At 39.9% G+C, this 13,693-nt stretch overlaps 1 protein-coding gene and 1 pseudogene across 2 annotated transcripts in view; both read left to right on the top strand.

Moving 5' to 3' along the window:
- Nucleotides 1-5,582: 5,582 nt before the first annotated feature.
- Nucleotides 5,583-5,701, top strand: LOC111736299 (annotated as a pseudogene).
- A 1,740-nt stretch (nucleotides 5,702-7,441) lies between these two features.
- The window catches only part of ALCAM (activated leukocyte cell adhesion molecule), a 185,727-nt gene continuing 179,475 nt past the window's right edge, over nucleotides 7,442-13,693 (top strand). For both annotated transcript variants that reach the window (XM_023527298.1, XM_011386271.2), the window contains exon 1: nucleotides 7,442-8,193. In XM_023527298.1, coding sequence (XP_023383066.1) covers nucleotides 8,121-8,193 — 73 coding nt within the window. In that variant the 5' untranslated portion in view covers nucleotides 7,442-8,120. The remainder of the gene's footprint in view (nucleotides 8,194-13,693) is intronic.

Genomic DNA, 13,693 nt, shown 5'->3' with positions numbered 1-13,693 from the left:
AAAATGACTAATACTGTCTGATGTGCATCCAAACTTTTTTATTATGCTGAGAATTTGACTTAAAAGTTATAGAGTATCTTGTGTTTTTACTCTACCTGAAAGTGGTCCATTTTCATTTAAGCAAGAGTGGTACTCATGGCCATGTGAATTTGCTTAAGTCTCTGGCTCCTTGGATGTCTATTACCCCATTTGTTGCAAAATATAATTAGACTGGCTTTGTAGGCTTTCTGTCTAGGCTGAAAGCCTTAAACTACTTACAGGCTGCTTCTCAAACTATAGCCAAAGCAACTTGCCTATATCAGTTTATAAATTACCTTGCAAAATAATTATTTATTCGTATATTCATAAATCGGTGAAATCATTAATCAAATAGTATAGTCTGCCTACTATGTGTCTATTCTATGCATATGGCAGAAAATAAAACAGACACAAATTTCTGCCCTCATTGAGTATTCATTCTGGTAAAAGAGGAAACAGACAACATTCAAGATATGTAATTTAAATATATATCATATTATATGCTGATAAAGTCTATGGAGAAAAAAAATATTAAGAAAGGGAGATAAGAAGTATTGGAGAGGGGGTTAAAATTTTAAATAGCTGTTCAAGGAAAGCTTCAATGAGAAGGTGACATTTAAACAAACACTTTGAAGGAAGTGATGGAGAAAGCTACACTAATAACTGAGGGGAAGAGTTCAAGAATTAGAGGGGAAGAGTTCAAGAATTAGAAACAGCAGGTGCAGTCTATGGCCATGCTACCCTGAACAAGCCTGATCCCATCTGATGGTGAGTACTTGGATGGGAAACCACCTAAGAAGAACAGGTGCTGTAGGCGTAAAAAAAAAAAAAAAAAAAAAAAAAAAAAAAAAAAAAAAAAAAAAATATATATATATATATATATTTATATATATATATATAAACAGCAAGTGCAAAGGCCCTAATCTGGGAATATGGCAGGGATATTTAGGAATAATGAAGAGACCACAATAGTTTGAATGGCTCAAACGTGAAATAGGAAATTGGACCTCAGAGTAAGCCTGTATTAGAAGAAAAAGATTTATTTAAATAAAGATTGAAAACTCTTCATCTAGATTACTTGTAAGGCTCCAAAACGCATTAATATTCTAAGGTTCTATATTATATTACATAATGAATGAGCCTTCATTCAGTGTTATTAGTCCTTTTTTTGTGTGCTACTTAATGTCACTCCTTGAGAATTACATGTTTATCCAAGAATTGCTTCTTAATACCTTACTGTAAACTCAACTATCTTACTTATTTTAAAGGGAAATAGTATGGATAACCTGGGCCTCGTTTTTAATTAATTTGAATTTCCAGGAGTCCATTAAATCCATGGTGATCTGTTGGTTTTAGAAAATCAAATATATATTGTTTTCATATTTCTGCAGTCATTATATGTCCACCTCAAATTTCTGAGTGAAATTATCAGGGATCATAATAGCTAGTAGGTATATGGCAAAGCAAGCAGAGATAACTCTGGAGTATTTCTTGAGAATTAATGAAGTTGAAATTTCTTTTAAGATATCAAACAACAAAAAAGTATCCTGAGTCACTTTCTATTACTCAAAACTGAAAGAGCTGTTTATTTCAGTTGAAAGTTAAAAACATATAGAGACCTCTGAAGGGAAACTCTCAAGTTGTAGGGTGAACCCAGACTCTTACACTTTCTAAGTAAATTTTATGCACCAATTGAAATCCCTAATGAATTATGAGTATTTAGTATACTAAGAGTTTTTGACATACATTTTATAGTTGTAGTGTAAGTTTTATAATTAAGTAGCCTTGCTAGATTCTTCATTTCTCATATCTAAGACAGGAAGGAAAATGACTAAGTGGATTTCTACTTCAACTGAAATAGCTATGCATTTCTTTTTGTACCCAGACATTGAGCAATCTACAGTCTGAAATAAGAACATAATGTTTACCATAGGCTTTAAAAGATTTTTCTTTCCTGAGCTCCAGTGATATATCTTTATTAGCTAGCATTATTGAGAATGTGAGTTGTAAAATTCTATTAAAACAATGACTGATATTACTATTAAAATTGAAATTAAACAATAAAATTTAAGGGAATATTTCTTAGAGTGATTTTAGGAATTATTGACTTAAAAAACCTTGAGGTCAAGAAATGAAGCATAGTTTATCTTGTACCTATATAATCTCTGTGCCTCTTTAAAATAGTTTTATCTTTCTAGACTTAACATAAATCCCACTTAGCCCTCAACTTCAATCTTTGTTATCAGTGCATTAGACCCGGCCCTTGCTCATCTACTGCCTGTTTACTTAAACATCTACTAGTTGGGCTTCTATGATGATTTGTTCTCAACATGGCCCTTTTTGTTTTATTCTCATTGATGCCAAATAGTTTTATCACTCTCTTCCTCCTATAGATTAGGTTTCTTTACATTGTGTTTCAAAGTTTTCACTATGATGGCTAGGACTTGACTCATTCTCTTTGCATTTCCTAAACCTTAGTCTGTCTAGTTGTGATATTGTAATTTATAATAAGAAATATATATTTGGTCTTTGACCCATTCTCTGCATAGACCTCTTAAAACCTTTGGAATTTCCTAAGTACTGAGAGCATAAAGGTGTCTTTTGTTACATTAACTGGGTGACTTTTGGAAAGCTCCTAAGGTAACCTAAGGTTGGGGGCTGGTTTCCAGGGGACTCAACCATTTGATTAAAGGATTGGAACTTTTAGTCCCACTCCTAAACCTCCAGAGAAGGGAGAGGGGCTGAAGATCGAGTTTAATCAACAATGATTTAATCAAACATTTCTATGCAATGAAGCCTTTACAAAAACCCAAAGGACAGGTGCCAAGTGCTTCAGGGTTGGTGAGCACATGATGATTCAGAGAGAGTGGCATGCTTAGAAAGCAAGGGAGCCCGCTCCCCCTTTCACATACCTTGGCCTATGTAATTTTTTCATCTAGCTGACACTCTCTCGAGGTAGATAGTGTCAGAATTGAGTTGAATTGTAGGACACCCAGTTTGTGTTCAAGAATTGCTTGGTGGTATGGGGAGAAAACCCAAAATATAATTAGTACTAGAAATCATCCTTACCAGTGCCATAACTGAAGACCCAGGAGAAACACATTTCATCTCCTATCACCCTCCTTTATGTTTGCTTCAAGGTCTATGTTCTGTAAAAAGGAATTCTTTCTCATCACTATCATTTATATATAAATATTCCTAGAGTGCCAAATGTATTTGCAAAGTTTTGGCTAGAACTGTGTAATTACTAATGGGGAGATTGGGGAAAGAATGTGAATTAGGTTTTTTGAATGCTCTTGAGTTGCATACAAGTTTTGTTCAAAAACTAGGAAGTTACCAAGAACACTATGACATAAGGAGGTAAGGAACAAATGACATTAGCCTCCAAAACCATCTTTGGTGAAATTTCATCTCCAGTGGAAAATTGTTTATATTAATTAGAAGGAAAAGAAATCACTTCAATTTTTTAAATGATCATTTGCCTGACCTTGCAATGTTGTCACAGATTGATGGTTTAAGGTTCTTGGCCTGACCTTCTCGGGGTCCTGAGTTCTGATCTCAATAGATTCTAAGCAGGAATGTTGCCTATTGTGCTATGTCATTGCTTTGAGCATACTATCCTGACTGTTGATGAATTATTTTATACTAAAGATGCAAAACTCTTATTCTGTTCCACATAACATGAAATATGATTTCCTTTGGCTGAACATTATTTATTTTACCTCTTGCAGTAAGAAGTACCCATTATGATGATCTGAATTATAACTAAACTGTCTAGTAAATATCATTCGAATATTATATATCCTCAGTTGTAACAAAAGCATTTGTGATCCAGATGTAGCCAGAAAAGCTCTTTAAGAAATGGGTAAGGTGGACCCAATCTCCCATTCCCTAGATTTGAAGGACAAATATTCTGCTATATTATTTTGTGAAGCTTACACTCTTAAAAATTTATTTCTGACTGAGCTTTTGTTTATGTGAAATTATTTCAGTCTTGAAATGGTCTTGTCATCTCATATGTACTGTATCTGGCTCATACAGATAGAGTGCACCAGCAGTCCCCAACCTCTTTGGCACCAGAGACTGGTGCTCCTACGAGAATCTAATGCCTGATGATCTGTGGTGGAGCTGAGGCGGTGATACTAGCACTGGGGAGTGGCTGCAAAAAAACAGATGAAGCTTCACTTGCTAGCCCACTGCTCACCTAATGTGCAGCCCGGTTTCTAACAGGCCACAGACTGGTACCAGTCCTCAGCCCAGGGGTTGGGGACACCCTGGGATGCACTATCTTATTAGCTAATTTTCTTAAGAAAAATGTGTTTGAAGTTAGGAAGCTTTATTAAAATTTTGGAAAGATAAAGGAATTTATATTTAAATCAAGTCTCCCTGCAACCAAAAAGAAAGTCATAAATTTATTGTTAGACATTACTGATAAAGAAAGTGGATACGAATAAAGCTCTAACATCAAAGTGCCTGGGATTGAATCACAGCTTTACCATTAGTATGGATCACTGCATGACCTTGGGGAAGTTACTTCATGTCTCTAGGCTTCAGTTTCTTCATGAGTAAAATGAAGAGAATAGCATCTACCTCATAGGATTATTTTTGAGGAAGATTATTCCATTAATTCATATAACTTGCTTAAAATAACATAACAATAACTATAACGAATTAATTAATGAAAAGATATGTAAAGGCCTTCTACCATTTCCAAACTTATAACAGTGAGACTTGGTCTTTGTTCCTTCCTCTCTTCTCAATATCTCTTCCTTCATTCCCCTACCAAATTTCATTTTTTATTTTTATTATGTTGTTAAATACAGAGTAGTTTCACCATCACTTTTGTGGCCTTAGCTATTATATGACTAATAGCCTTGAGAGTTACTGCTCCAAGTGGCTTGTCGAGGCATTTTCCTAAACTAGGACATTCTGAAAGAGGAATTCTGAAAGCAATTGACTTTATACACAAATATCTATCATACATGTTTGTATCTAAGGCAGTTGCTTCTAGAATTCTATGTCTTGTGTGTATGTATGTATGTATACGATATCCCTAATTCTTAGATTGTATTTTGATCCAATTCAGCTGCACATCTTTGAAGGTAGTACTCTAATGTGTCATCACACTTTGATTATGAGACTGACCTTTGATCAAGGTCATTCACTGAGTAAGTGCAGAACAGGGATTTTAACTAGACACTGACTACTCTCCAAAGTCCCTCTTTCTACTATATCTAGCCAGTTATTTGTGATCTCACTTAATTCTCACAGCAATCTCTCAAGAGGCTGACAGTATCGTTGTCACTTTTTATATTTAAGGAAACTGAGGCTTAGAGAGGGTAAGTGAGTTGAACAAGATCACAGCTAGTAAATGTCAGAGCCCAGATCAGTCTGCCTTTTGCAGATCAACTATTTAACAATTATGCTATTATGCTATTTAACAATTATTCCCACCCCAAAATAAAGAGGATCAGATAGACAAAATAGGACATCCAGGTTAAATATACAGTCAAGATGATTTGTTCTAATACATACTACGTAGAGCTGCATTTAAAAACAATTCCGTCTATGGCCATGCTACCTTGAACAAGCCTGATCTTGTCTGATCTCAGAAGCTAAGCAGGGTTGGGACTGGTTAGTACTTGGATGGGAGACCACCTAGGAAGACCAGGTGCTGTAGGCGTAAAAAATAAAAAAAAATAATAAGGTATTGTAAGCTGACAAGGTCCTTGCAATCTGTGAGGTCAACCAAGGATTGCCTCGCCTAAAAATAAAAAATAAAAAAAATAAAAGAAAGACAATTCCTCATAGGAATTGAATTCTACAGGATCCATCCGAATGCTAGCAATTCGGTGAAATTTATTTATGGAATACATAGAATACTGAATTAAAAATCATTTGTCTCATTAGCTTTCCTGTTGGTTCATAAGATGCAAATGAAATGTTAAGGTTAAAACCAGGGGGTGAAACTACTTATTTTAAGAGGAAAAATATAAGCGCTCTACTCTAGAATACTGTTACTGTAATGTAAGGAGAACCAGGAGGGCAAGTAAGTCGGGCAGTTGACAAATATCACAGCTGAAGATGGAGTTTAATAGTTTCCAGCATGAAAAGAGAAAGAATTCAAAGATCATTGTGTGCGTGTGTGTGCCTGTGTGTGTGTGCGTGTGTGCGCGCGCGCGCGCGCATGTATGCATGTGTCCGATTGTTTTATTAAGCTTCTCCTGACGCAAATTCCCCTCAACCCCATCTAGCTGATGACTGGAAGCCTTTTGATGAAGTACAGTACGAGAGGATCACTAGTTGGCATTCTCTGCTGGAGACTAGCCTCATAGAAGGGTGACTCTGTGATGCACGAAAAGCTATTTAATGCCCCGGCGAAGTGGCTCAGGGAACAATATTTTATTAAGCTTCAGGGATGAGAGTTGTGATCCCGCATCCCTGATTTAGAGACACTTTGGGCTCTGACGGCTCCACCCTGGTGTTCTAGAGGAAAAATATTCTTTCATGCCCTCTGCCTGATGTGAAAGCAGCACAGCTTCTCGATGTTCCGCCTGGGAGGTGGTTCAGTCTTTAGAAATTGCCTGAGAAGCCTGTCCATCTGCTGGGGGTGCCCGGATTTCTGGAACGGACGAGGAGGAGCTTGGCTTTTTGTCTGAGTAATTTAAGAATTTTCTGTTTGTAACTTAAAATCGCCACTTAATTCAAAGTGAAAGAGACACACGCTCTGGCTTTGCAGACATTCGGAAAATCCGTGTGACGAAGTATGGCCTAGAAACTCCTGATTTAATTTCCCCCAGGAAAGAGTAAATATTTTCTGTTTGGTACTGAGCAGTGCACTGAAGTCATATGCCTTCAAAAGAAGGTGTGTGCGACAGGGCGGCGGGGGTGGGGAGGAAGGGGGCGGAATCAGCTCACTTATGTGGGGAGCCCCCGGCCAACCCGTAGCCGGTCCTGTTCAATGCCAGGAAGCGAGTTTCCACCTGTGCCGCCTCCTCCAGCCCCTTCCTTCCTCCTTCGCTCCCGCCCTTGGACCCAAAGTGCGCGTCCCGCGTGAGTTCTCCACCCCCACCGCCCTGCCCTGCCCCGCCCCGCTATTCTCTATATAGGCGAAAGAGGCTGCCACCTCACCGCGAAAAGTCCCCGAGTAGGGAGTCAATGCTATGGGAGTCTTGGAGAACGAAAAGGGCAATCTGGCTTTCTGAACCGCGACGAGGCTGAGTGGGCACACTGAACTGAGAGGCTTAATCACGAGGGTAACGCCACAGAGAAGTGGCATTCCCCGCCGCCCACCCGAGCGCGCGGCTTCTGTGTCTGCTCCCTATTGGCGGGTGCGGTGCCAGGGGCGGGGCCACGAGAAACCCCGCCCAACGGGCTTCTGCAATCCGCGCGCGCGCGCCTACCCGGCGAAGTTCCGGACCTGGACAGTCTACGACTCGGTCCTGCAGCGCCTCTAGGCTGCGGATCCGCGCTCCAACCACCTGCTCCGCGCTGCGCCCTGGAAGCTGGTAGAAAAGAAAAGGGAGGGAGGAAGCGGAGGGAGGAGGAAAGAGGCAGCTTACACACGCCTTCCAGTCCTTCCACTCAGAGCAGCCCGGAGTGCTGCTGCCACCGCTGCTATCCTTGCTGCTATCACGGCCACCGCTGCTGCCACCTGAGGAGACCTACTGGACCCTCCGCGCCCTGTTGCCACCCCTGGAGATTCCTTCCTAGCACCCAGCTTTTTTATGCACACCTCCACTACCATTATTATTATTATTCCAAGAGAAGAGAAATAACAGACCAGGAAAAAAGAACCACGTATACCTTTCCGAATTATTCAAGTGTCTCCCGGGAAAAGAGGGTCGCCGGTCTCAGGAGGAGCTGACAAGAGGGCCAAGGGCGAGTGTTGAAAGGGAGGGAGGAGGAGTTGGGGCTCTGCGTGGTGGAAAGTTACGTGAGGCGGAGACCCGAAGGTGCAGCGCCACAGCTCAGGGGGCGGTGTGTCTGGGAGAAGCCGCTGCCCCTTGTGTCCCGACCTGCGAGCGCTCCGGCCGGGAAAGGAACGACGCCCCCTCCTGCAACGCGGACTCTTTTGGTGGCCCCCTAGGAGGAGGAGGAATATGGCATCGAAGGCAGCCCCCTCCTGCCGTCTGGTCTTCTGCCTCTTGATCTCCGCTGCTGTCCTCAGGCCAGGTGAGAAGGGACCTCGGAGCATCCCCGGACCAACGTGGGCTAGGGGACAGTTTCCCTTAGTCCCTGGCCCAGGCCTTATATCGCCTGGGTAGTGTTCTCAGAAGCGTGGGGGGAAGTAAAGGGATGGCGGTGTGGACGCAGAGCTGTTCTGGGTTCAATTACCTATGCCTCACATTTGGGCTCGGCCGGTTGGCTCAAGTTTGGGCAGAGACTGGGGGCACTGGGTAAATTTCCAGGAACTTTGGGTGCGGCAGGGGTCAGGGCTCCAGGAACCCGCGGGCAGGATCGCCTTACTCTCCCCTTCTGCCAGTGGCTCCCTCCTAGGCGACGAGCTCTCGCCCGCTGTTAATCCCTCCAATCCCTGGACCTCAAAGTCCACCGCACTTCGCTCCGGGCAGTTTTTCTTTCGCTTAGCTCTCGCAGGCAATAACTGGCGGCACTTTTTAGTGATAAAATCCCCTGGTAACTTCTCCATGGCATGAGATGAAGAGGCGTTGGGAGGGGTGGAGAAGAAAGAGGACTTTAATCACTCCCTTAAAAAATCCTCCTAAAGCTTAAATTGTCATTTGGACGCCTCCTCCTTCATTGTCTTGGTAGGAAGTGAGTGTAGGGGTGGTGGCAGGCTAAGGACGCAGCCTGAACTAGAATATAAGCAGCTAGGTTTGTGAGACCTTATTGAGGGGTTTGTGAATTTTTCAAGACCCGTGATTCAACCTCAGGTCTCAGTTCTGTACTGAACCTTAGAAGAAACAAGGCAAAATCCCCTAAAACTAAAATATTTCTCTGGGAATCCCTTTCCACACCCCTACGGCCGTCCCCTAGCTCTGTCATCCTGAGACCTGCGGATGGCTGACAGTAGTTGGTCCTAACAGCGCATTCTGCGTGCTCGCCTGTCAGTTGACAGAGCATCAGGTTCATTTCCTCGCTAGACTTAAGGGTTTTTTGAAAAATTTTCTCCCTTTGAAGTTTTGATCTCTCGCCCTTTGTAGACAGTTCCAAGTAAAACTCCTACTTGTTATATCGGCTTCTGTTTGTTCTTTTACCCATTTCTTTAGTTTTTATCAAAGAAAAACTCACTCCCCATTCGCATCTTAAATTTCTGAACAGCCCTTCAGTTGGCAAGTTGAGGCCAAAGAAGAGGTTTGAAAGCTTCTGGATATTTCCCAGGAAAACGGAGAAAGTGAGGCTAGGGGCTAGAGCTTGAGGATCACAAGTGTTTGTGAACTGCTGCTGTGCATGTTTGTGGTGGTAATGGTGCAGGGGAGAGGTGTGCCCTCTCGCGATCTCTTTATTAAAGTTTACATTTCTATGTGATGTAAAGCGCTCACCTGCTATTTTGAGGCTAGAGAAAGAGGCATCTGTGCTGTATCTCTGGCTGTGGGGCGGGGACTGTAAAACGCAAACTGAACCATCCTTAAAGCAAGTGGAGTAGGGCAAGAAAACCCGGGAGGTCGGGCGGGGAGATCTCTTTGGATTGGCACAGTGTATGTAGCTTTCTCTTTTTCGTAAGCCCAGTGTCCGATGTGGGAAGGAAGGACATTCACTCTGGAGCCAAGGGGAAAGAAGGGAGAACGAGGATGATGTAGTTTGTAAAATACAAAGATTCACAGGCCCACAGTTTTCAGTTTAACCTTCTCGCCACTTTGAGAGGGTAATCTCACCTACAGTCCCACCCCAGGAGCACACGCACACGCCCAGTTTTCTTTTCTGTGCGGTCGCGCTGGTATTTATTTTCAGTGGCGTCACCTCAGAGGACAGGTTTTTCTGCACATTTAACTGCTAAAAGGGGATAGGTTCCACTTTCAGACCGCCTGAGTGGTGATTCTACTGGCGCTTGGGCTCTCGTTTCTTCTCCGCACCCAGCTGCGCGCTTTCGGAGAGCGTCAGCCGGACTCCCCCAGGGGTCTGAAGCCTCAGCCCCTAGGATCGGTAGTTTTCTTGAATGTGTCCAGCAGCACATGCGCCAAGTTCTCGGTGAGGTGACAGTGTGTTTTAAAAGAAAGGATTGTGGCACTAAAAAGGCCATGTCGGGTCTCAGGACAAAAGTCCTGGACAGCAAGTGCACCTTCTTCTGAGATCTCCGCAGAGCTGAGTCTGGTGGGGATGCAAGACCAATGGCTGGTTTATTCAAAGGGACTAAGTGACTTCCCTGCCTGCCGCCCTTCATTTCCGGGGCAGTTTGTAATAGTGTGTCCAGACCTACAGGACAAAATTCGAGTTCATGAACCTGATCCTGCAGATCTTTTAGTCTGTAGTCCTTATATAAACATTGATTTATTTTAGGTATGGCATGCTACTGTTTTGAAGGGAAGGAAAAAATATGTATATGAACCATGAAAACTGATTTGGGACTTATAAAGGCAATGAAGTATGTGCGCATCTTCTGAGGAGCAAAGAATCTCATTATTCTTATAGAAAGAGCGTCAGCCTGTGGTGACATTTTGTATTGCTTTAAAAAAGACTTTCCTTGATTATTTACAACAAGGAGGTGGGGCTCTGCAGTTAACTGTTTCTTCACTTGGGTCATCTGTGTTCACTCTTCTCTGGCATGTTTCTTCATTGCTCACTGATATAGGTTCATTCCAAGACATAATCACACTTAAAGCTTTTTTTTCAGTGGGATATTATTTTCAGAAAGTATTGCAATAGGGCCTTGGGAAAAGCATCAACTCAAATAGAGACCTCCTGAGACTATTAAAATTTATTAATTTTAAAACTGAAAACTGTTTAATAACCAGTAAATATTGTCTTTTCCTTGATGATTTATTTAATATCCAATAAAAATTACAATTTAATAGGGTACTATTTTCATTAAACTACTTTTTCTAGGCTTGGCTCAGGATCATCTACCTTGAGCAAGTCATTTCACCTTTTTGGGCTTCAGCTTTCTCATAGGTAAGGAAAACAGTGTACTAAGAATCTTCTCTCTGAGACAGCTGCAGCTCAAAACTCTGTTTCTAATGACTGAAGATTAAAAAGCTGATTAGGGCAAGGCAGAGCCATTTTTCTCTATTTTTTAATGCTTTCAGATAGTCTGAGTGGACACAATTCATGTAAATTGTTTTACTAGAAAATGTCAGTGGCTATTTTGCTAATTTTCCATCATTTTTCCTAGTTTTATAAACTCATTATAATATCTTGTGCTTATTCCTCAGTAGGCCTGAAAACGACCATTTTAAAAAAAAAAAATTGTGATGGAGAGGAATTAGTCTCCCATTCTCCTGGGTAAAGAGACCTCAAGAGTGGGAAAGGTTTTTAGATCTCAAAAAAACCCATTAGTGTAACCCATGCCTTCTGGAAGTCTACCTCAAAACTTCACATACAATTCCTAGAACAGAATATAAGTGATGGTTGATGCTAATATGTTAATGTGACAAAACCTTATATATACGCCCCCAAAATGCTCCTAAACAAAGAAGTTAAGTTGCACTGCACCATGGTCGTGAGTGCAATATAGAAATAAATAGAAGATACTACTGCTTTCCTCATGTTTTCAATTCTATACCATTCCAAAATGTTTTCATGAGTAATCTAAACAAAAGTTGGATTCCAAACTTTTTCTGACTTTATGGAAAATTTAAACTATCCTGTCTTTTTAAAAAGAAATTTAGAAGGAAATCTTGTATATTGTTGACTTATTAAAAAGAAAAAAATCAATAAAAACCTACTTTGATAGTCATAAGTATTACCAGGAAATTTTATATCTTGGGGTCAGAATTCATGTGTTTAATTTTTAGCTATGCAATATAAGAATGTTGTCACCTTGTGAAAGTTATTTTTCTGCTCCTTTTAATTTTCTCCCTATTAATGCATGGTTCTGATTAGTAATTCCCTTGCTCAATATTTTGAACTCTTCAAGTTGAGATATTCCATTTTAAGACTTTTACTATATTCTTAATTGAATAATACTCTTTATTGTATTTAATTATCATGATTATTTTATAAAAAGCAGGCAAAATATTTTTTTTTCCTTCTTTTTCTTCTACTCCCCAAGTTTTCACACCATTAAACATAGGCATTTGTAAAATTGAGAACTAAGTTGTCAACATCACTTGGTATGAGATGGCAGTATTTTGTCATATAGTATTTTAAATTCTTTACAATCACCTTGTTTTATATTCTCAAACACATCTCTTTCTGTTCTGGCCATTTAATTTGCATAAAACATCATCAAAGAGCTCTAGTTCTTTGAAGCCATTAACTCAAGTAGATACATGTGATGTGTACATATGTTGCTCTCCCAATATGCAGGAGAGCAACATAGGTGCACCTATGATAAGAGAGTATCTCTGTCCCTCTGTGTATACATAGAAAATGAAATTTGACTCCTCTCACAGTGTTAATTTTGTTCTTCATTGTTAGATTTTCACAAGGATACATTTCATTTCTTACATATGAATGTATTTGGCATATTAAGAAATGAGTCAACTCACTGGAATATTAAAGAAAGTTTTCATAGGAGGGGTTGGTGATGAATCAATATTTATTTGATTATTACTTTTAGATATCAATTTCTTTTCAATAAGAAATGAAAAAGACCAGAGAAATGTCCATTTATATTTCTCATTATTTTTTTGTATCAGGTCAGAATTTTCCCTTTGCTGTGGAGATGAAAGTTAAGACTAAAATATATCTTCTATATTTAAGAAAAGGATTATAAGCAATTTGATAAGGTTAAAGTGTTAACAGATATTTGTAATTATTGATGTTTTCATTCAGCTAATTTTCTCTGTTTAAATGACGAAATTTATATTCTCTCTCTTCCACCATATTATTAGATGGAATACCATATATATTTCATCTAGCACGAGTTCTAAATGTGCTGTGGTATTCAGCAATTGTTTTATGGTAACCTGTTATCATAAGCCATTGTTGTAGCATATATTTCAAGAATGAAATTAGCTTTTAGTGCTGCCTCTCTTACATATCCAGTTAGTTCTCAATTATCCAATACATTCAAGAGAAAATCAGAGTTGTGCATGAACCAAAACAGTTTCTAATTAAAGGATTACTTAATTTGACTTCGAGTTGAAGTACTTTAATGAACATGCCTGTGTCTGACCTTCTAGGAATTCATAGTATTACAACATAATGAAACTAAACTGTGGAAGAATAGATTAATCAGAAATTAGACAGCTGTCCACTTTCTCTAGCTTGTTACCCTCTCTTTCTTTTTCTAAAACTTTCTCTTTTATCACTTGATGAACCATATAGCCTGGTATATCCAAGACAGTTCTGTTTTATGCCTGATGTCTTGATTCAGTTATTAATGGTACCCTATTTTTCTCTCAAAAGTGCAGTTTGGATGGCAAATTATATAGTTGCCATAATTATGATGCTTGTCTATATGTCTGCCTTAGAGTACTTAACTGTAAGACATGAATTCATCATCCTGACTACCGCATGTTTCTAAACTTTTTTTTAAAATTTCAGCATCAGCTACAGTGAACTATCAATAGGAGTTATATGCTCCTTTAATGTCAAGTATGACAGAGAGACA

The sequence above is a fragment of the Pteropus vampyrus genome, unplaced genomic scaffold (genome assembly GCF_000151845.1).
Source record: "Pteropus vampyrus isolate Shadow unplaced genomic scaffold, Pvam_2.0 Scaffold1, whole genome shotgun sequence".
NCBI lineage: Eukaryota > Metazoa > Chordata > Mammalia > Chiroptera > Pteropodidae > Pteropus > Pteropus vampyrus.
Note: the sequence above shows the minus strand (reverse complement) of the source record. Positions and strands in the feature narration are given on the sequence as shown.